The sequence below is a fragment of the Ammospiza caudacuta genome, chromosome 3 (assembly GCF_027887145.1).
Source record: "Ammospiza caudacuta isolate bAmmCau1 chromosome 3, bAmmCau1.pri, whole genome shotgun sequence".
Lineage (NCBI taxonomy): Eukaryota > Metazoa > Chordata > Aves > Passeriformes > Passerellidae > Ammospiza > Ammospiza caudacuta.
The window spans coordinates 51,956,327-51,977,542 of NC_080595.1; the positions used below are offsets into that span (position 1 = coordinate 51,956,327).

A 21,216-nucleotide genomic window follows, 5' to 3' on the forward strand; every position below is an offset into this window, starting at 1 on the left:
CCCCTTTCTTGCAGCAAAATGTATGGAAAGTAAACCTTTGGGTCTTAAATTACTAATTTTCTTATTATTTTCAGCATGAAAATTGTCTTGTCATCTTTACTTTGTACTTTCAAACCTCTGAGTTTTACCACCCAGACTGCCCTCTCAAAGAACAGCACATGGAATATGAATGGTTTGGGTTCAATCATATATATTTGGCAGTGCTAAATTACTAGCAGTTTTCTTAACACATTCTCATTCATAACAAGTTGGCATAAAACAGTATTATGAGCAATATTGTACCATATCTACTATTTTTATTAGTTTTATAAGGCCCAAAGCTATCCTAGATAATCTGTGCTAGCACAAGGCAGGGTTTTTCCCCCATTGACAACATATTGTTGGTTCTTACTGATTTCTTTGTAATCTTATAAATACCTAAAAATAGCAATGTTTATTCTTAATGGAATTAAACATATCGGCCCTGCAAAACATTTCAGCTGCTTTAGGAAAATGTGGGCATTTGTCATTGATTTTTCATAAATATGGGGCAGCCCAAGTGATGAAGACATGGTGCATTGGACAGCAGAGTCCAGCATCTTTCTTTCAGCTAGTCAAATTTAAAAGAACAGTCCTTATGCATCATATCCTCTGATGGTCATCTCCCTTATGAAGAATATTCCATCAGCAGTTGAACATTCTCAGTCATTTGATAAGGAATGCATGAGCCAGGGACTCATGAGGGAGCAAGAGGCAGGCAGTTTTCTAAGCCACCTATGTGAGGTAGTATTTGTGATACTCTTATGTTATTTGTGATGTCAGAGCTGAATGAAGGACAAATACATAACATCATGCTTTTGGCACTGCAAGCTGTGTCATCTGTAACCTTGGTCAGCAGCCAAATGCTCACCCAGCCACTTGCCAGCTACTCTACTGAACAGAACAAAGGTAGAAAACAGAGAGAAAAAAATCTCACAAGTTAAAATACAGAAAATTACCATCACAGGCAGAAAACTTAGCTTGGGACAAATTAAAATATTTTTTTGCCAATTAAATATATTCAAACAGAGAGAAACTTTGGTCACTTCCTTCTCCTGCTTCCTTGCAGAAAGCCCAGCTTCCTGACCAGATTCTTCCTCCTCCCTCACTAAATGATGTTATGGATCTGTCAGCTTCTGCTACCACTTTTTGACAGCTGGGGTGATTATTCTGCATAGGGTTTGGGTGCCTACCTTAGCCATGGTGTCCTCAAGTGCAGAGGCTCTCCTTCCTCTGCTGTGATGGAGCTGAAAAAGGCTCAATAGTCTCAGTGCTAAGGAACTGAGGGGTCTGACTGGGGTAGGCAAAGCATTCCCATGTCAAATGCTGTACCAATTCAGTGGGACTACATGTGTGTTCTCCCATAAAATCCAAGGCCTTGGAAGGTGATAACTGCCCTAGGCATCTGCCAAAATCCTCCCACACACCCTGCTGCCCAGGGATTGACCACATTAATTTGGTCCAAATGTGACCAAGGTCACATTTCTCTGTCAACTCACCAACAAATTGTTTACTCTTGCACTTGGATGCAATCAAGTTCCACTTATCCAGAAATATCAGATAATAGGACCAAACAGTTTACAGTGATAATGCTTTGTCAATATTTTAGAAAGTATGAATTTAAATGCCATAACCATTATTTATATTGGCTTTTGAAGGGGGAGCAGTCAGAAGAAAATTCACCACAGTAGGTACTCTGAAAGCTCCATCATCTTATGCTAAATGAGTTTTATGAGATACATAGAAAGAACAGACTTGCTCTTCAAAATGGGTAGACAGAGAATCCAACCAGACCTTCATTGCTAAGCATTCAAACTTTGAGAGATTGCTCTACTGACACTTGAAATTTATAGTTCTACAACAGCCCATACAGCAGCATTATTGGAGACTGTAAAGCATCAGAAAGCCTACAGAAGTAAAGCAGTACCTTCTACAAAGGACTGTACTGAAAACTAGCATGTGCATTAATATAACCCTTCCTTTGTAAAGTTCTTTGTACTTTTACACAGACCATTGAGTGTAGGAGTCTGAGAACAAATTGTGAAGGAGCATTTTAATTTCCAACTATTCATCTAAAAATTTCTCTTCTCCAATGAGCTCAGAGTACCTCTTAAAACTGGTTATTTTGTTTGTTTATCATCTGCTTTGCATTACCCATATGGATTCTGAAAAGTCAGTTACACACCTTTTCTTGATGCATAATCTCAAGGGATATACAGGACATTCATCAATCTTGCAAAATTCTCACAAAATCTAATTGATGCTTATTGAGTAATATAAAACCCAGTGGCCTGCATAAACATGATTAGACACCTGAGGTTGAGCATCTTCCTACATAATCTCTTCACATCAAAACTAATTTCTGCTAAAAGAGCTATCACCTGAACTCCCATAAGAGTACAGTTAAATTTTTTGCATAATTTTTGCCTTTGCTTACTCCAATTCTATTCTATTATTTCTTTTTATACAAAAAGCCATGACCAAGTTTTGCCTTCTTTCCCTTTCATTATCAGTCTCTTCCAAAATTTATCATCATCATTTCATAGTTTAATAAATTTTCTTACTCATTCTCTGCTACATTTCAACACTCAATTTCAGACTATCTGCCATTCTGCCATAAGCAGGATTGTAACCTCATCTATTGTACTGTTTTAATTCCAGCTCCCTCCAGATTCAGAGAGAGTAATTCCCTTCTCACTAAAATAACAGACTCCCACTTCCAGTAGTAAAGGGGACCGAACTTAGGATTAAACAGAAGTCAATTTTATTTCCCAGATCTCTTTCTGATAGCATGAATTTAGTTAAGCTAAGCTGTTCCTGTCTACTTTGACAAATAGCAGTATTGAAGATGTAGCAGGAAGAGAACTATTTAGCCAGGTGTTCCTTTGCAAAGGCTCCCTCTTTACAGTGAGTCAGAGCAGAATGCAGGGTTGATAAAATGTGGCTGATAATAAACCTGTGGGTAAACTAAAGGCTTTGTTTAGCTTATTATTGAAAAAAAATCTTGATTTCTCATTCACTCTCACTTCCTTCAATTAAAAGAATGTTCTTAAAAGGCTCTTAGTTTTTTTGCTTAGCTGGGTACTTGAATAAAAAAGACTGAATAGCACATCAAAGTAACATTAATGTGTGCCTTGGTTCCTGTTTGTATATAGATGACCAAATTCATAGCACTGCAGTTCCACTGCAACTTACTTATTCACAAGTTTGCTAATTTGCCATTTTTTAAAATCACTTAATTAAGACAATTCAAAGAAAAGTTCTTTTCTTTTAATTCTGCAAGCACATAAGAACATGTGCAAGCCCTATAATACTTTTTATTTCAACCAGCTGTCGTGCACAATCTAGATTATGCAACCAGCCTGTTTTACAACTGATAGAACCCATTCAGCCCTAAAAAGGAGTCTCCCATACTCAACTGCCAGCATAAAGGAAGGGCATGTGAAAAATTTACCTGAAAAATACGTAGTGATTTCCAAAGAAATTCCATTATTCCATTTAATAGGTGAGCATTTCTGACAAAAACTCAAAACTACACTGTTGAACAAATTTAAGAAAAACAACTGAAATTTATGGACCAGTGTTATGTTTGGTAAGGGCTCAGAGCCAAAATTTAAAGCTTAAATATTCCACATATCCAAGGAGTAGGGGATTGAGTGGTTTAATAGGAACCCAAGGTTTTTGGCTTAATGTATGAGGTCTAATTTATTTGGTTCTCAGTATGATCAGCATCAAGAGGGAGCAACAAAATCAGTGAACAATGAGACACTGGTTTCTTTGTGACAACACACAAAGAAAGCACAGCACTGCCCAAAGCTTCAGGGTGTTTACTAAAAGACCAGGGATGCTGTCACTGAGACTAATTTTATTATATTCAGTTTCTTCTAGCCACTGAAAACCCGTACATAAAACATGTCACTCCCAAAGCCTTTCATTATTCATTTCAACTGCTGCAAACTAAATTATGCACTTGAACTAAATGTGCAGTTGCATGTGCACAATCTGGAACATACCATTTTCAAAACAGTCTTCCTCTTTGTTTTATTTTACTGCTGACAGTTGTCCAAATGTGCTACATCTTATCTTCACAACCTTCTGGAGATACTCTAGAACCTCAGCTTCAAAAAGATAGCAAACAAAGACTGCAACAAAAAGTTGATGAGATTGACTTAATGCTTTCAGTCTATTCCTTAGGCCAGAGTAAGTATCTGACTTGTAGAAATGATAACTGTGGGTTTTGAGGAGCAATACAGTTGGGAAGACAATACCACAGCAGAGACCAAAAGGAGAGGATCTCAGTCACAAACGCAGACACAAAGACTTTAGGGAAAGAATGGGACAGATAGAAGTCAGGATTAAAAGACAGCAGAAGCTAAGTAGGCATGGAAACAACTGACAAAGGCCTTGAAATAATTAATTTAAACATTCCTTCAAGGAATGTTAAAATTACAAATAAAGAAACAGAGAGTAAATAAAAGGATTAAAGCAGACATTATCAATCCAACATGGAAGACAGAAAATATCCATCCTCATCATTTGAGCAATGTTCATCAAGACAGAAAAGTGGACAAAGACATTGCAGAAATCAAGGTGAAAGTCAAAGAAGCCTCAAAATAAGAAATATCACAAAAAATGAAATTGTGGATAAAATGCATGATAGAACTAAATGTACTATATTTCAGTAATTACCTACAAAGATAAACTCTAGTAGAGCAAAGCAGTCATTCTCATTTTGATAAAAACTGCCTTTTTCTGCCCAATATGCACCTAGACTGTTACTCTGGTGATATAAAAATACACATACATACTCATTTAGCCATCAGCAATTCTGACATTTTAAAAATAAAACCAGTCTGCATAATATCAGTGCCCCAGCTTTCAATAGCAAAGATCACAGCAAAGTGTACAACTGAGAATGCAAGGTTATAATCATGAGACTGGAAAAAAGTTCCAGTAATCAAAAAACTTGGTAATTGGAGTTTCAAATTATGAGGGGTCATCATTACTCAAATACATAAAATTTTGTCACATGCCCCAGATCATATACTGTAATCAGAACTCTTCACTCCCTACTTCAGCTCTAAAAATATGTCCATGAAACATTCATCTAGAGTGTGCAAAAGCACAAAACCAATAATGTCATATATCCATATAAAAAAGTTATTAATATTTAGTTCAGCAAAAGCTATCACCACTGATCAAGCTGGCACACATCATCATATCTCCTTCCTGAGAATCTGCTCCACCATCTTGCCACTTTTCATGCCGTAGACAATTAAATATGGAAATCACCGGTAGCCTAAGCTGCACAGTTCTGAAACCAAAGGCCGGCCTACAGGACAGGAGGGAGAGGACAGGCAGAGAAAGCACGCTCAGAGCCTTACCTTCCAATGAGCAGGAACTCGCCGAGCACCCCCAGGCGGCGCATGGCGATGAGGATGCCCCTGACAGTCATTCCCTCGCAGAAGCACACCACCACTCTGGCCTTGGGCAGCCTCTCCCGCAGCTTGCGCAGCAGGCGGTCAAAGCTCTTCTCGCCGGCGTTGCTGTAGATCTTGTCAGAGTGAGCAATGCAGAGACCCTCTTGGGCAGCCAACTCTTTGAAGGCTTCCATTCCACTTTCCCCATAATTTCCTATTAAAAAAAAAACCAAACTATTGAATTGTGATGGGAAAGTGATAGTTTCCCCTTCCAAAATCAAGCAGCATTAGTAGAAGGAAGAGCAAAAGAGATCCATCAAAATGAACATCCTCAGAGTTCAGTGGAACAACAGGATATCCATGTATCTGTAGGTCTTACCAGAACTGGAGACTGCAGTTCTGGGAGGGGCTACTTACATTGACTTACAACAGAGAGTAAAGGGGATGTTAAACAAGGAATGGATAGGTAGAAAAAGGGACAGAACGGACAGTAAGAGTGAAGTTTTATTGACATTTCTATGGCATAACCCACAGCCGAGCTAATTTAGCAAAACAGTAACAGGAAAAGGAAAAAAGGATTTAATTCTAAGCTGTCTGAGTAACATGCAGTCCATGTTCACAAAAGTGAACATGAATGATGGATGCACATTTAAAACATGCTGATCTGGTAACATTTTCAAAGTCTAATTTGACCAAGCAATGTTTATGACAGCTAAAATTTAGGCTTGATGATGTGTCTCTTAGAATAGGAGACTTTCTAACTGAAAGAACTTCAGAAATAACCCTTTCTAAGGCAGAAATACTTAAACTGTATGGCCCAAACTATGTATAAAACCTGATTCTCAAAATCACACCTGTTTATACATTCAGCAAGCCAAAACAACAGTTTTACAAAACTCAGAGGGCCTTCTGCTATGGAAACAGGTGAAACCCCAAGTTTTCTTTGAACATTTTATGCCTGACATGAGCACAGGACTTATGATGAACACCCATCACGTAAGAGGAACAGATGGATTAAAAAAACCCCATATCTATTTACAGTAAAAAGAAATGATTCAAAAAGAGAATAATTAATTTTATGTTATCCAAATCCATAATGTTTCTTTCATCTAATGAGGAAGTAAAATCAGATATGCTGATCACTTCTAGATCCTGATCTTTTCAAGCAAGGGGTGATTGAGGAGGTCCCACTTCCCTGTTTCCAGCAACTGTTTGAAACAGCAAATTGCGAAGAGGGGGACTTCTAAATAAGGCTAAATTTCTTAAAAAGAAAAAAAAAATTAAAACTCCTCAAAAGTGCAGCCATCAGAAGGAAAATGCAGCAGGAGACAGTTCAGGCACTCTGTATAAGCCCAGTAGAAATGTGTGCATTTTTCCAAAAACATGGATCATTTTCCACAGATCAACACTATGCAGACACACTATGACATCATTGTCATACTAAGTTGCAGACAAACCTGACAGGTCTAGTGTCAAACACAAAACTGAAGTTCCCCGGCCCTTTGCACTGAGCTGCTCTAGTTTCTCATAAATTTCAAGCACAGCAGAATGGCCTCTTTTCTAGCCTGTGACTCAACATCATACTCAGCAATCAGGTCAATTCTGCTTTTTTTTCTGTGAGCCAGAGGTACTCCTGAGCAGCAGTCCTACATGGGTGTGGGGAGGAGAGGAAGATCTGTGTCTGGTGGGAACTCAACACCAAACAGCCCAATCCCACAACTCTGTACTTGGGTAAACCCTGTGGCCTTGTCATATGCTGAGAACAACCCAGATGGATCCATTTCCAGGTATTTATAGGCCAGGACCTGCACTCACCAAGGGACTTACTCCAAGGCAGTACAGTTTGAGCCGTGCTGCTTTGATGACTTGCCTCAAGTTCCAGACTGAGGCAGGACAACCTCACCCCTGACTTGTCATTAGCAAGAACTTTACGTTTCAGCAGGATATATTTCCCAATTTCATGTGGGAAATTTGTTCAATAGAGACTCCTTTGAAACCAGTAAGGTTAGTCTTAAAGTCCTATCTAAGGAGGGACAGGAGACTAAAATGAATAAAGCTATTAGATGTTTAGGCAGTGCATATTAAAAAAATATATATATAGCAGGTTTCTTACCCAAACTTTAAAAGAAGGGTTCTGTCATACATCAGTAAAGCACTAATTTTGCTGTAGTTCAAGTTAATTGTTGCAAGAAATGAAAAATTAAATCCATTTGGATTGATTTTTCTCAACTTTAATTTTGATGAAATCACAATTATCTCAAACATAGTCAAACCCATACTAACAGTAAAACAGCCTACCAAAACATATGCTAAGAGAAAGATTGGTGTCTATAAATTCAGTAAGTGTGACAGAGAGTCCAGAAGGGAAAAAGCTAATTAAGATCAAGAACAACATGAACACAAGATGAAATAGGCAAAGAACAAGGCAAAAAACCTGCAGCTCTAAAGGAAAGATATCCAATCCTTATATGAAAGTAGCATAACAGCTGTCCAGTAGCAGCACAAAGAAGTCTGATGTTTGAGTGGAGCTTGCTCAGCCCACAAGAGCATTATGTAAAGCAGGTTTCTGCAACAGCCAGAGATGAGACTTGGTGACCATGCAGGTTATCTTAAAATCTCTTTGCCATGCTCCCAGAGCAAGACAACATGCTGCACATCTTTCCCCTCCAGGGAAAAAGATCAGAGAGAAAAAGAATGTGTGACATAAGCTACGTAGATTGTTCAATGTACTCAGCTACCGAGGTATGGACAATGTAAGGGCATATATGGAATAGAAAGCACCAGCTAATTCTGTGCAATAGCCAAAAACAGAGCCATCTGTACCAGCTTGGTGGGTACATCCATTTCAATCCACACTCAGACAGCTGAGAGGGGAAACCTGTAATGAAAGAAATCTCTTCATGATTGTAGTCAGTGAAGAGTTACATCAGGGCCCCAGGCTAAGAACTTTCTTCCTTTGAAAGAGCCATTGAATAAAAGATCTAATCTTTTCTGAAACTACCTTTTGCTACCAGGATCAGCTGTGAAAGGCAAAATAATTATTATTGTGATTTTCTTTCTGACCTCTACCCAAAACTAGGTGAGACATTAACATACTTTGAGCCCTACAATTGGGGCTCAAACAGCCTTTGCCATTTTTTAACCTTTTTTAAGGTCTGTTCAACTTGTACCCTAATCAAAAAATCACACATTTTCCCTAAATGCTTCATTCAGAGTCTGTACAGCAGTATAAAGGTAAATTCTAAACCTGATATGACTGCAATTTTACCAAGAGGATTTTTATAACACTTTTCTTTCATTGCCAAAGGAAGCTTTGCTTCACCACTGAGGAAATTCAAGATAAGGCCATTTCTGAGATGGATCCACATATCTAAAGATACTGCTGAGAGTTACATATAGTGGTAATTATTCTCACTTATTACATTACATGCCTTAAATATCTTAATAAAAACATTAGGATGCTGTAGTAAAAATCAGAGATGTTGTCTTGATCCACAGAAGACATACAAAAGAAGAAACTAACAAAAAATTCAGCCTCATAAATTGCTCCTGTGAGCCAGTAAGTATTACATTTTTGCCACAGCTATACTGAAACTAGCACTCTTTGGTTGTATTAACACCACAGAAGTGTGGGGAGTAGAACCCATGAGCTCCATCTAAAAGGTTTATGTTCTTTTTCTTTATTACAGCTGTTTGGCAAATTTGTCCCCATTCTCTTTACCAAGAGAACTATTTGTTTTTCATTTATGAAATGAAGCAGAAACAGCTCAGCAGTGAAGTGTTTATGAGAATCCTGGAGACTGTTTTCTTAAGGGATGCATAGAATGTCTGTGTGGGTCTTCCCAAGCCATAGAACAGTGTGTTGTGTTTTCAGGGGGCTTGAAAACAAAAAAAATGTGTCCCACTTAATCTCTATATTTGAATTAAATCAGCCATTGATTTATTTGGGCAATAACATAAGGAAATATGAATCATTCATATTTGAACTGAACATTTCCTTGAAATATAGGCTAATCACCATTTAAAAGAAAATCTTCAAGACCATAATGCTGAAGAGAAAGACTGAGACTGTTCTTTCTTGCTCTGCTTTAAGTGCCATTAGGAAATACCAACTACATTTTTAAGACCCATTTAGAGAGACACCTACAAAACTGACAAAACCCTCAGCAGAGAACTCTGCCTGGAAGAATGCTCCAATGCACTTAAAATGACAAAAGAAAGGCAGCAAGAGTTACTTCACCCACCTCAGCCATGAGTAATCTCTTCAGGTGAGGTCACCTGCTGTTCACCACTAGGGACTTATTTGCTGCATTTATTCCTCTAAACCATGACAACCACTGTGGAGGGATAGAATGTAAGAAAATAAAGATAGTGCAGAAGGTAGGCTCACACCTGAGAAGTTGCAGCTGTACTAATCACCAGAGATTAGGAACAGGCCTGCCCTTAACAGGCCACAGCTGTGTCCAATGACAAGATGGGTGCTACAAAAGAGTGGGTTAGCCAGGTGACGAGAGGGGAGTTTGCTGGCTGTGAGGAGGTGTCCATGAGGAATCACCAAGAAGGTATGGGACTTTTGCAATAAGATGACACCAAACCACAACCTGGATCAAAAGTGAACGTACAAAAACTCCCCTATACCTTGCAAGCACACAACAAAGGTAATGCACCAAATAAGAAAACTACAAACTCCAGTTTGAATGTAGGGTGCTACAGAGGAAAGTCATATTGCGAGAAAGTTCCCCTTTTCAAATTAACAAGTGAGAAACTATTTTTTGTCTTCTTCTTTCCTCTCTTAATGTTATGATCTGATTTTTTTCACCTCTCCCAAGCTTGTAAACACCTTGCTGGAGGTATGAAGTCTGTTTCATTTTTCAGTATTGATTCACTGCAAGACATCTCTTTTACTCGACTAATTAACTACTTTTTGGCAGAGAAAATAAGAGCAAGAGGACTGCGTGACATACCAGCAAGTAATAACTTTTTAAAATCTTCACTGCTGCAAAGGCAAATTTTACTTGGGAAGAGCAAAGCAAGGACATGATCTGATTGTCAAGTTAGTTTCTGACATACTGCAGTAAGTAATTTGTAAAAACTAGTAAGAGTAATTTGTAAAAACTAGTAAGACAGTAACTATACAGTAGTCAAATAAAATCTGAAAAGACAGGAAAGTTTGGGACCACTAAACAGCAAAGAAAAATAGGCAGAAAGAGCATAAGTTTTCACTCCTGTAATATGGTATGCCTCCCTGTGCCACAGGAGCATCTTTGAGTAAGGTCAGTAAACAAGAGAGAATTGAATTCTCTACTTTTAATGGATTTGTTACAAGTACCATATTAAATAATCATGGGTATACTGTTAGTTGATTACAAACTAAAACATTTCAGCCATCAGATTTAAGCTAGTATGTTAGTAACAAGTTGGGAGCACATACAGAATCATCTAACTTTCAGAATCTGAAATGACAAGCAGTCACTTTCTAAGCTGTAATAATTCAACCACTCACATCAATTTGTCCACACCTTTGATTGGGAGAGTTACAAATAAAAGTCCATGTTTATTCCCTGAAGGTACCTGACTGACAAAAATACTCCAAAAAGAAATGGATCTGCCAGTGTGTGTTATTGTGGTCTATCCCAAGCATAAATGCTGTGTTCATAGAAAGCAGCCTTGCTGGCACACAGCTTCCTGGGCCATCAAACTGACACTATGCAGCCTCTGCCGGACTTTGTCACTGGGAAAAGGGCAAGGATCCAACACTTCCATGTTTCCCCAGAATATCTTTTTCAAGGCTATCCCACTGATGTCAGGAGGGGCTACATTTTACCAGTTATAAGTTATTCCAAGTAGGATTTGTTTTTTCTTTTTCAGTGAACTGTCTACACCTAATGTTGACTTTGCTACCTAAAGCCCTTTACCACACCATTTCTTTTCAGAATTCAGATAGAAAGTTACGTTGAGAAAGCTTCCTTTGCTCAGTAAATTTCACCTCAGGTATCTTTAAGGGACAACTTCAAAGAAAGTAGCCCATGAGGGTACTTCACAAACCCTAAAGTACTGGCTATTTTACAAAAAGTAGAATACTCTGTGGATGTGGGCTCTGTTTCTGTTACCAGTCAGGACAAAACAGCAGAGAAAACATCAAATTTACAAACTTCACTTGACCTAAAATCTCAGTGAAACTGCAAAGCTTAAAAGGAAAACCACTACCACTTCCTTCATTCTAAGTGGTTTACAGAGGAAGGAACAACCCAAAAGCTGCTTTATAAAGAACGCTGAAGTGGCTATTTCAGTTTCTCTAGGTAGAGTGGATTTGAAGAGAGAAAGAAGTCCTGCAAACATTGGCCCCTAAGGACAGTTAAATACAGGTTGAACATCACTGCTACTCACTAGAGGTTTTCCCCTGTCCTGAAGACCAGCTGAATTTGTTACTGCCTCCTATCCCTTCGATTGGGTCCAGCTGCCCATCTCCTCAGTTCTAAAGTTGCTTTTAGCCTGCTACCATGCATCAGTATCAAAGTCCTCCTTACCACCATCATCTTGCCTTCCAGACCAGCCCATGGCTCTCTGGAAGTCAGTGTTTCCCTTACATTTCCCTAGATGTTTATCTTTGACACTATCAAAAGGACTTTGTATTGGATGGAGGCCTTACCATCTTTTAGTTAAGGAGAAGAAAACTCATTGTTTGAAACTGAAACTACACTGCAAGCACTCTGTCTTCATTTAAGCTTAGGAAAGTTTTTTTGATTCTTTCCAAGCAACTGCACTCTAGCCCTACAAAGGCCAGAAGGATATGTTAAATGAATGAACTGAGTCATCTTTAGTACACTACAGATCTCAGCCATCTGTGCTTACAGCCTGTTTTCTTCAGGCCCTTCTAGAAATGCAGAAAGTGAGCTGTTAAGGCCAGACTGTCTTTTTTTCTTTTCCTAGTTTTTCCTAACCAAAATTGACTACAAGGGATTTTTTTAAAGAAAAGCTGAAATGATTAATTAGGTGATTATTACATCCATTAAACAATACACTATGCCTAACCTAATTAGAGAAATGAGCTTATATTTCAAACAAGAAAACTTACATAATTTTATTAAATGCTAGGTTAGTTCTTGTCACTAATTACAAAGTACACTTTTGCCAATAGCTCACCACAGTGATGTGTTACCTCAGTAAAGAAGCCACAGAAAAAGGTACAATTCTGCCACTCAGTAAAGTGGTTATATTTCGGCCTTCAAATGAAAGCAGCAGGTGCAATATCTTGAACAACTACTTGATATTCTTGTCAGAAATACAGCCACAGGTGAAGTCAGCCTGAAGTAATGAGACTACTAATGCTAAATGACACTTCCCTAATAAGACAAATGCCAAAATGTGGTATCATGCCGGTTTTTCCCTAAATGTCTTCAAAGCATACACCCAGTGATTATTTATAAGGTATCTGTCAAGGAGTTTGAGAGGTTTATATTCTAATGAAGTTATTTCAGCTCCTAACCTAGCTGACACACACTACTTTTAACAAATTTGCTTGCTGAACTTCATCTTTCTGTTCATGACTTATCAGCAAGGGGCTTCCAGTTTTCTTCATAAAATATTAAAATTAATCTAGTAATGCCTAGCATTAACTGTTGGTTGGTTCTCTTGGTTGAAATCAGTAGAAAAAAGTCTCACACTTTTTCATGTGTGTTTCTTGATGAGTCTGGGGAAAGTAAATGTAAGAATAAAGTTTCAACTCCTATAATAATGTCTTTTTGTTTTAAGCTTGCTGTGAATATTACACTTAGTAAAATCATTTACAGAAGTAGTTATAGCAAGGACACCCAAAAGTGCAATAAAAGTAGGAGAACAATATTCCCTTTTTTTTTTAATATGAGGAGAAATTTCAAGAAGAAGGAAAGAAGTATATCCGCAGTTCTGCTCTTGCTTTGGCAATTTTGCAATTAGATTAGCTCGCACCAAGCACAAGTTTTAAAACCTTGAGCAATAAAAAAATCATGCATAAAAGTACCCTATATGGAGGTTTGAACATGAATTAATGAAAATTTTAAATCATATTTCTAGTGGTTATCTGCTTTCTGAACCTGAGGACACATAGCAATCAGTTTCTGACCTTTCCTTAAAATTTTGAAAGTTAAAGATGGCTATTTTGTTTTAGTGACTCAAGATACTCACAAATTATATGTTTTTATGGGCTGTCACTTAGAAGTTCAAGCATCATGAAATGCTCCATAAAGAGTCAGCAATACTATGACCACTTCCCAATAACCTGCACTATCAATGACTTCAGCAGGTATCTGGAAAGGATGCTAGAAATGAGGTTATTTTCTGAAGAGTATTCTGTACTCATTTTCTTAGGAAAGAGAAGTTAGTGTTTGGACCTACTCCCACTGAAGTGAGATTTCAGTGGCAAAACTATTGGATATTTATTAATTTTTAAGAGAGACAAGCAAACTATTAAATTTTATTCTTCACTGGCTGTTAACACTCATCATTGAAAAAGAAGTCGAAAAAGCTACTGAACTACAACCCCAAAGCTAAAAGTTCATGACTTTTAAGGCAATTTTATCTTACACATAATTGTTAGACACTGATACATTCTGTTCATTTGAGTCACAGCTCTAGCTGTGAATTATATTACATCTGGAATAACATATAACTGATAAATTTTAGTCTTTTGTCTGAAAAACTATACCTAATCTTATCTTATCCATCACAAGAGAAACTGTGTTATCTAATTGGAATAGAATCCTGCAGGTTTTACAAACCAGAAGATAAATTTTTTGATGTATGCTTTATCAAATCTCTGAATACTGTAGACTTATTATTCAGAAGGATATTAAGCTATTTTAGAAATAATTGTGGTTTAAATTAAATATGTTTAAGAAAAACAGTGACTGCCTTGGTGTACAAGTCTATTAAAGGTTTTTATGAAAATGAATATAATTTCATAACATTATGTGGAATAAATTCAAAACAAAAAACAAATTCAAATCCTGAGTTTGAAAGGTACTCTCAGTTATAAAGTTGAGGAGAGATAATCATACCAGCATTTCCAATTGAGTTCATAACTGTAAGGATTGACACAAGATAAATGTTTGAATTACACAATGTTAAATGTCACGTCTGCTGCTGAATGGTGAAACATTTGAAATACCTTTTCCCAAAGGCTATCGCAGTATCTGCATATGAAAAGGTGATTTAATGTTGGGAATACAGGCAGAGCTAGTTCAAGAAATTAACGTAAAAGCTGAATTACCACAAGTAAAGAACAAATTAGTAGTTTACTTTACACAGCTCCCACAGAGGTAGTATAAAAGAATGAACTCTGGAAGGGCATCTTGAGAGGTAGAAAAAAATGGCCACATGTAAGTAGGAGAAAGTGATAAGCTGAACATGTGAGATAGTGAGATACTGCACCTGTGCAGCCCTGCAAGGCTGCACCCCAGGGATGACACCTTGGCCAGGCTGAATCCTCCCATACCCCCACCCATGTCCATATTCAGGAATGTTCTCAGGTCACCTCCTGTGCTCCAGCATCCTTGAGGAGATAAGGGCAGGGCTGCTACACAGACCTCTAAAATTGCTCAATGGAGGGAAAACAGAAGGACCCTTTGCTGGGCTAAGAAATAGAAAAAAAAAAGACAAATCATGGAGAAAGGTGAAAATACTGGGTTTTTTTCCAAACATTGAAGACTCCGAAGTCTTGTCTACTCTACAGCCAGGGCGTACAGATAGACCCTGAGGAATGGCTTCTAGGTACTCACAAGTTGTACTGCAATCCAGAAGGTCCAAGGACCCTTCTGTTCTCAGCTCAAAACAACCTGAACCCAGGCATGTCATGCCGTCATGGCTTCAGCTGCTCTGTCCTCAAATAAACGTTCCTGGTAAAATGCGCTGAGGGCAAGGAGCAGCCCTCAGTCAAAGGCCCACAAAATGCCTGCAGGCCCTGGATGTACCAGGGAAGCCGGACAAGCTCTGCTCGCTCCCACCACCTTGACTTTTCCCAAATTGTCCCTCTGAGGGCCAAAGCCCACAGAGAAGCTGGGCACCAGCAAGGTGGCCAAGGGGAGCTGGCGCTGGTGCCATGCCCTGGGACATGGCAGAGCCAGCAGAGCGGCCATGCTGGCCCTGGATGGGGCTGTGGCTGCCTGGCAGCTGAGCCACCCTTGCTCCCAGGGAGGCTGATGGCAGGGCAAGCTCCTCTGCCCCACCAGGTCCTGGTTATTGGGAGGGGAAGCCAGGATGAGAAGGAGAAGGAGAGCAAGGGGAGGCAGGCCCACAGATGGAGCAGGGGCAGGTGCGACATGGAGGAGAGAGGCCGAGGCCGTGTCTGCACTGAGCACATCCAAAAGCAGCAGCCACTGAGGGCAAGGCAGCCGTGCTTGCACAGCTGGCTGAGTACAAGCTCTCCAGGAGCAGTGTCAGCCACTGCCAAAGCAGGATGTGAGGTGGCAGAGTGAAATGCAGATTTGGGTGGCCTGCTGACCTCAGCTTTGGCACCCCGCTGACAGTGAAGAAGCAAAGCTTTTGGCCTTGACAGTGCCAAAGGGCAGCATTGACATGGCTGGCTCTGATCTCGCATCTCAGAGCCAGGAAAAATACATCTGCAGCTGTTCAGATGTGAGCTTCATGGCAAAAACATTATGGGGGGATTCCTCAGCCATTCCATGTGGTTGTTCCAGCATTGGGAAACAGCACAGCCCACTGTGTGCCAGAAATTTTGATGAAGGTATTCATCAAAGAGTGATTCTCATGGTGTTCAATATTTCTGCCATGACTGAATCAATAAATGATTGACATAGATGCCTCTTGATCTTATGACAGCATGTCTGGTAGGTCTGATCTGCACACTAAAATATTCCATATATTTCTCAACAGCAACAAATTTTTTTTTGACAACAAAGCATATAGCAGTTCAACAGATGTACTTACACCACCGGAAGTGTCAGAAAATCCATCCCTAAAGCACTGACTGGGCACCATGGGCCTATATAAGAGACTTAAAAATCATAATTGCCTTAAACACTATCCAAGATTACTAACGAGATCACCAAAGGACTTCGGGCAAACTGTATTAAGAGGCTGCTACCATCAATGCCCACCCTCTCACCATCACTGTCATCATCATCCCACCCAAAATATGCCTCCTGGATTTGGGGAATTTGGACTGTGAGCTTACCTGACAGGAACTCGAGATAAAATAAAGGCAGCACTATTGTTCAATTATTTCTGGTCTGAGGAGAAGTAAACAAGGCTGAAGGAGAAGAATGTGTCCACAAGGAAAGCCAGACCCAGCAGCTGTGCTGAAAATCAGCTCTGGCTGGCTTTGGGGCAGGCAGGTCATAGTCCACGGACTCATTTGGTGAGACCAGGTTTGCACTCTCCCTGCCAGCCAAGGCAGGGGGAGAAGAGTTTTTGTGTATGATGGCAAAACCTCCCATACAGAGGGGTTGAACACCCATCACCAGATGCCACAAGCCAGATAAGAAGCAGATCCTGCAGAGTCTTCCCTCATACAAACTGGCTCAATTGTAAAACTCTTCCAGCTGCTGGGAATGTCACATTCACACAGGACATTCACATGAGAGGCAGGTGTCTTGTTTTAAAAAGGGTCATAAACCACCAAAGACCCCAGAAGCACTCACCAGACCCATTCCTAAGGCCTTCCACAGGTCCAGAGTGTGTTGCAGAAGACAGTGTAAAACTCCCCAGTGCAAAGGAAGTGTTTGGCATGTTCCCATGGATATCTGAATGTACTGTATGTTTTGTGGGAACCTCATCATCAAGAGAACCAGAAAAGGACAAATGGGACACTGCTGAATCCACAAGGGTGGTGAATATCTTTCTACTTAATCTTCTCTCTGTCACTTTTTTCATTCTCTCTCTCACCTTCCTTCTGCTTTTCCTATTTCTTTCTCTCTCTCTCTGATCCAAAAGCACAAGACACTACAAGTTTCCATTTTGGCATTGTATAACCTGACATCACTAATGTGCCTCTGGTATGAAATAGCATGATGTTCTGTGACAAGATGTAAGCAAGCATGAGTGAGAAGATACTGAATCTTTCAGATGTATAGAATGTTTTCAGGCCAAATATCATCAGCTTCTTGTATCTAATCCAGATATAAATGAGTGAATTGGTGCTGATGGAAAATATGTGAGATAAAAATGAAACAATTTTTCAGTTTCTATTACATTGGACACTTTATAATTTCTTTCTTTGTTCCTTTCTTTTATTTTATTTTTTCAGAAAAATAAAGTTCACTTTCTCTTCCAATTAAAGTAATTACCATTAACCTTCAGTAACACAAATTGGTGTTAATCAGAGGTGTTAGGTTGGCCAAGTGTTAAAAGAAAAGAAAACCAAAAGAACAGAGAGGGTCCTTATGACAGCAAGCTCATAAAAGTTTCATAAAAATGTTAAATAGATGGAGAGGAAAAATAGGTCTTCTTAGAGAAAAAAATCAGCAGTGCAAAGGCCAATGCAAATTCTGTATACCACTGAGGTTTCACACAAAGTCTTTCTCTCTCCAACAAAGCATTTCTGGAACTTAAAATAAGATCTGTTAGTCTTATATAGAAGTCTCACATAATCTCCTTTCCTCCTTAATATCTGTTAGATTTGATGACTGTCAGTATGGAACCAAGATTTCATCAAAATAGCCTGGAAAATACTAATGCTTTTCCTGCTATTGTGGAAAGAAAATAATGATCCTTCTTAAGATGTAACTAAGAGATATACAAGTTACATGGTGCTTTGGATGGCACTAGTATGTCCTTTTTATGAATTGTAAACGTTTTTCTTTTTTTCCATGCAATTGAATCTTTTGTTTGCATGGTTTGCATGCACTTGTCCTTTGAGGAGCTGATAATGATACTGTGATCTTATTGGACACCTTTAATGAAATGAGGTTTGTCTTACTCTATTCTGAAGAGCACCCTCCTGTTAGACTCTATGATTAATTGGATTAAAAGAGTGATGTTTCTGTATGTAATTGCATAAAGAAACAAATCCATGTTTGTTCCCAGCTGCTTGGAATAGGGAATTTCGGGGCATCTGTGAGTGTGTACTATATGAGAGCAGAGATGCTCAAGGACTGGGTAGATGCCACTTGCAGTACAGGGATTCCCTCAGATGGTGCAGAATGCATTAAGCAGTTTCCTTTTCAGTAGTGTTTCCCTGTTTCCAAAATGCTGGTATATTTTCACCATCTATGTATTCAAAAATATTGAACAATGTTTTTGTTTAAAATATGGTCTGAATGCAAATTTTTCTCTGTCTCCTTTGAGACTGTTTGAGCCTCAGAAGGTAATACTGAAATTAGCCACTGCTCATTTCCTTTGGTATTGTCAGGATTCAGTTCAAGACTTCCTGATTGCATGGATAAAACATCAATGGGGAAGGGAGAGAGAAAAGACTGTCAGTCTAAAACCATACACAAATTGTTGTCACAGATTTCAGCCTACTTCCTTCAGGGATTCAGTTAAAATCCCTCTAGGAAGGTTGCCCAGATAAGAAGATAAGAAACTCCTTCATGTATGCAACATGAACCAATTCCATGAGCAATGCATTGCAACTCATTCCAAGCTGTTCTCCCACTTGGAGAGCAAAAGATGCCCCCAAAGGCAGTATGGGCTGACTATTTGAGTAACACAATGGCCTCTCCCCCACTGTCACTGCAGTCCCTTCCCAGGTGCGAGGTGGAGGGGAGGGTGTGAATGCACTTTTGATTTGTCTGGGAGGGTGAATACAAATGCAGAAGGCTGCTCTTGAAATGTCAGCCTGACGACAGGAGTTACTGGCACAACCATGAGCAAGCCCTTTCCTGCAAAATCATTGGCATCAGCAAACTTCAAAATTATGGACAGAATTTGTATTAGCTAAAGTACATTTGTTAGACTTTTCTACAGTCCTCCCTCCTACGTAACAACAATTGAGTTTCATATTTTATGTGTACGAGATCTGGTGTCTAAGATAAGCTTTTCCTCAAAAACATATCTCACATTGCTGTGGTATTTCCAAATGAACTACAATCTTATCCTATACATCTGTCCGGGTTTTAATATAATCAGAAAAGCATATGGCTATGCATATTAACATACTATGAGAAGGACATGCGTTAGGCAGACCTCAATTTTCAGCTTTGATAACCTGACTATTTATAAGCTGTTGGAAAGCATGTTAAATGACAGAGTGAGGACAAAAAAATCTACTGTTTTGAGGATGCATATTTAACTTATTGAATCTGGGTTCACATGCATATATAAGTGCAAAACCAGAAGAAGGAGTTGGGACTTATATTTCTGACAATTTAAAAAATGCTGTTGCAACTTGATGCAGGGGGAGGCCAAAGGATGAGGGTTGTGTAAGTTTGGAGATTTTAAAAAATATCAGTAGCACTCATCTTCTCACTTTTGCCTCTCTTGGTTCCAACATTCCTCTATCTATTCCTTGGGTGCCTGTTACCTGTGCAGAATCAAGAGGACAGTATTTCCAGCAGATACAGCAGTATAGCAGGGCCATGTTTAAAAGCACAAAGGCATAGCTGGCAAAAGCCTCTCATAGGCTTTTGGGAATCTAAGAGATAAACCAATTATCTTTTGAGATTAATTAAAAGAACCCTCAGTGTACAGAGTGGAAAAAACTAACAGTATAAGAAATCACCAGAAATTGTTACTGAACTTTGGAAAATCATCAAATACATCTTATTTATGAGTGAAAGAACCAAGGCAAGGTTACCCAAGAATCAGAAAAGACAAATGTCCCTGTAAAAAATGCTTTTAAAGTCTGCTAAAGGTCAGCTGAAGTGAAAGATATATCTTCCACTTCATCAAGATATATCTAAAAATGAAATGTGTTCATTTTTCTGACCCCTGTATGGGCCATTCACTTAAGAGCTGGACACAATCCTTGTGTGCCTTCCAACTCTGAATATTCTGTGATTTTGTGAAAAGGCTTTACTCTATAACAATAATAAAGGCTGATGACCACTGGCTTTTTGCACAAGGATTTCCATTTTTACTTAAATAGTTTGTCTGCCCTAATCTTAGGTTACTGCTTTCTGTGGAATTTCAAGCTATTAAATTGAAAATAAATATTTACCTGGTGCCCCTTTAAAAGATGTTAAATTTATCTGGACTGAATATCTACTGATTTATTTTTTTTTTCAAAAACAGAGGCTCAAGCAAATGACAGCTGAAAAAAATGAGGGTTTCGGGCTTATACAATGCCTCTGAGAGTTCTCACAGTATAGAATGACAGTATTTCCAAACTGTCTTATTCCATCTTCCTTAGCTAACAATGTAGACATATCAAAACTAATAAGATATGCTAAAATAAAATTACGAGATTAGAGAGGAAACAAAATAGGATCTGATTTAAAAAATGTAAATCACTAGACTCAGCTAGGAGTAAGTTTAACTTCTTATTTAAAGATGATATTTGAAGATAGCACTTTTAATGCATTGCCTGACATTTTACTGCAATTATAAAAAAAAAAAGTAAAACTAGGCAAACTTTATTTACCGAATTAACATACAGGAATCTTCTGAAATAATCTATTGCATAGCAGTTTGCAGCCAAAGGAACTGAATGTGATAGTTGTGGGGGTAAAGCAAATACTCTCAGAAAGACAACTGAGCAGCAGCTCAGTTCTCAGTGGGTCTGGGACCAAGTTTGTTAGCACACTCCAAGTACACCTGGCCAGGGAGAATCACCTCTCTTCATGTAAGCCTTAATTGACCTCTGAAGTAGTGCAGTGGTCTGGCAGCTTTGTGCCCTGTACTG

At 38.9% G+C, this 21,216-nt stretch overlaps 1 protein-coding gene across 3 annotated transcripts in view; it reads right to left on the bottom strand.

Moving 5' to 3' along the window:
* The window catches only part of GRM1 (glutamate metabotropic receptor 1), a 177,868-nt gene that overhangs the window by 136,309 nt on the left and 20,343 nt on the right, over positions 1-21,216 (bottom strand). For all 3 annotated transcript variants that reach the window (XM_058801077.1, XM_058801079.1, XM_058801078.1), the window contains exon 2: positions 5,403-5,652. In XM_058801077.1, the coding sequence (XP_058657060.1) occupies positions 5,403-5,652 (250 nt within the window). The remainder of the gene's footprint in view (positions 1-5,402; positions 5,653-21,216) is intronic.